The 3,142-nt window shown below is 42.2% G+C and overlaps 1 protein-coding gene across 1 annotated transcript in view; it reads left to right on the top strand.

Moving 5' to 3' along the window:
* Window positions 1-3,142, top strand: part of MYO10 (myosin X) — a 344,577-nt gene that overhangs the window by 229,377 nt on the left and 112,058 nt on the right. Inside the window, 1 exon segment of the mRNA XM_042782436.1 lies at window positions 1-54. This exon segment is cut by the window's left edge and continues 7 nt beyond it. Within this exon segment, the coding sequence (XP_042638370.1) occupies window positions 1-54 (54 nt within the window).

Below are 3,142 nucleotides of genomic sequence, written 5' to 3'. Positions count from 1 at the left end.
CTCAGCTCCTCTAATCCCTTCTTTGTTCGCTGTATCAAGCCAAACACGCAGAAGGTAAGATTTCTGACAGTCCTGGACTGAGAGCACGTCTGGAAGGCGCAGCCTCCTGGGGTGGTTACTCACAGATTTGGTTTCTTCTAAGTCCTTTCATTGCAGATGGTTGGGAAGGTGTCTGGCATTATTACAACCTGACATTCAGTGGAAAAACTCCCTTTGTCACTTGGGCCTGTTAGTCTGCTTTTGAGTGATGTCATTAAGCTTTAGAGAAACCTATTGTAAAAAGAAACATTGTGAAGCCTTCAAGTTGTTTAGAGCATTCAGTATGAAATCCTTGGATAAATTCCCAAGTGGCATACCATTCTAGAAGAAATATTTGGTGTGTTCTTTCTGTTTGTTTGCAGTGGTTTCTTTGTTTGTTTTATACTGTTTGTTTTGTTGTTAATTATGAGGAGTGTATGCTATGTAGTAGTGCTGAATTTTAAGTATTTTAACTAAGTGGTTAGAACTAATCTTATGTCCTTTTGGGTTCTGATTTTAGCTTTCTAATGCTATATCCAAGGAGTTCTGGTGGTGGAGTGGTTAAAGCATTAGGCTGTGAACCAAAAGGCCGGCAGTTCAAACCCACGACCTGGTCCATGGCAGAAGGATGAAGCAAAGATTCTGTTAAGATGTACAGCCTTGGAAACCCTGTGGGACAGTCTGTTCTGTCCTGGAGGGTTGTTATGAGGAATTGACTTGGTGGTAGCAGGTTTAGTGCTATATCCTGATTGTCCACATGTAAGTTTATAAAAGAGAAACAATCTCAGTAAACAAAATCTAGTATTGGAGGTGTGTCATTTGCTAAATCCAAGACTAAATGAACAAATTGTGTTAACGTGAGTAAAGCAAAATTGTTTTAATTCCAAGGGTTCCCTGGTGATCAAGGAGCAGAAGCTATCCTCATAAGAAGTAGGACCTGAATGGAATTGCCATGAGACTTATGTTATATTCAGGTCCCTTGGGTGACTGTGAATGTTGGTTTACCAGTTGCCTTTGACTTAATATAACAGTGACTCTTCATCTGTTGTTAACAATGTTTACTTACAATATCCAGTGCTCTGTCTTCTGAATGGGTGAAACTGGATGCCTCTTTAATGAAGAATAGCTTGTTCAGTTTGTTCCCTTACTGTGAGGTATGATGGTCAGAATTTGCCATTTGTGTGACAGGCAGTGTCCAGGACTGGACTACACAGAAAGAGCTATGAGAACTTCACTTAACCTGCGTCTGCTTGAGTAGTGTGAAGCACAACTTAGCTTTCCATTTTTCCATGAAAATGGCAACGTAAGCAGAAGGTAGCTTTTCAGACATAATGTGGAAAATTAATAGAACATCTCTGTCTTGAGCAGTCTGTCACATCAACTGGTTTCTGTTCCACTTGCTGCCCTTTATAGTAAGGAGCACCAGATGCCACAATGCCTGAGGCATTTGATTGCTAACCACAAGGTTGGCAGTTCAAACTCACCAGCCACTGCTTATGCACAGGGAGACAGCTCAGGGTGCAGAAGAGTATGGAGGGATGGACACTGGGAAGAGGTAACTATGGGGAGGAAATGGGAGGGGAGCTGTTGTATTGTAAATTTTGGTCAATGACATGAGACAAAGTATATGTGAACTGCTGTATGAAAAGTGAATTTACTCTGTAAATCTTCACCCAAATCAAAATAAAATTTAAAAAAAAAAAACTCACCAGCCGCTTTGCAGAAGAAAAATGGGGCAATCTACTTCAGTAAAGATTTACCGCCTCGGAAACCCAAAGGGGGTTTGCTGTGAGTTGGGATCGACTTGATGGCAGTGAGTTTGTTTTTTGGTCTGGTCCTTTATAGTACTCCAACGGGCGGTATTCCCGAGGCAGTGTCAGCGGGTTTTGTGTTTTTATTGTACGTGCACATGACTGTTTAACCTCTCTGAGCGTTTCTTTCCTCTTCTCACGAAGGGCGTAATACCTGACAGCAGCACCATGTTTCATCCTTCAGAGAGCCACGTTTTCTCACTTTAACGTCTTGGGGGCGGGTCTGATAGTGCAGTTCACGGCAGGCCACGATGTCATTGGAGTCTTTTCCTCTTTGAGTGACATGTAGTATCACGTGGTTTATCGTCACTGCATCTTCGGGTCAGTGAAACAGACCTATCCTGCCAGTACTGTTCTGAGGATGGAAATTTTAATTTCAGTCTCTCCATCCCTGGTGTTTTTGTTTTCTTTCGGAGATAGCCTGGAATTAGTTTTCTTCTTGTAATAGCCTTTGAATGGCAGCCAGAATATTGAAGAAATTACCTCTTTCTGATGTTTCTTTTTCCATGCTGAAATTTGATTGGGCCTAATTGGTTTAGATTTGCATTTTTTAGAATGAGCCAGCTCCAGTTTCTATTTCTGTTTATATTGGCTTTCCATTCCTGGCCTGGGGCAGGCACTACCCTAAGTAGTAACACACCAAGAGGTGGCCTCTAGAAGACTTTAAAAAACTAGGTCTTTGGTGCCTTTTTTCCCCTCTTCTTTTTATTTTTATAGTGGTAAAATACGTATAATGCAAAGCGTTCCATAACCGTTTTGAAGTCTGTGATTCAGTGGTATTGGTTGCCTTCACCGTGTGGGCAGCTTCAACCATGTCTGTTTCTAAACCTTCTCAACATCCAAACAGAGATTCTGCAGCGATTAAGTAATAACCCCCCAGCACCCCCTGGAACCCTCTCATCCACTTTGTCTCTGTGGTTTTCCTCTTCTAGATATTTCGTGTATGTGGGACTGTACCATTTTGTCTTTTTGTCATAATGATTTCAAGGTCATTCATGTTGGAGTAAGAGTCAGAACCTCGTTCCTTTTGATGGCTGAGTAATATTCCAGTGTGCGCGCGCACGCGTGTGTGTGTGTGTCGCCCACGTTTTGTTTATCCATCATCTGATGCGTACATGAGTCGCACCACCTGTTGGCTACTGTGGATAATGCTGTGACCATTGGTGTATATGTGTCAGTGTGGGGCCCTGCTTCCAGTTCTTTTGGGCATGCACCTAGGAGTGGAATTGCTAGGTCATACAATGTTGGTGCATACAATAAAGGTCATACAATAGAGGCACAAGCATAAGAGCTGATTTGTCTAAAGTCTGAGA

The sequence above is a fragment of the Orycteropus afer genome, unplaced genomic scaffold (genome assembly GCF_000298275.1).
Source record: "Orycteropus afer afer isolate SDZICR_OR568_19922 unplaced genomic scaffold, OryAfe1.0 scaffold00317, whole genome shotgun sequence".
NCBI lineage: Eukaryota > Metazoa > Chordata > Mammalia > Tubulidentata > Orycteropodidae > Orycteropus > Orycteropus afer.
Note: the sequence above shows the minus strand (reverse complement) of the source record. Positions and strands in the feature narration are given on the sequence as shown.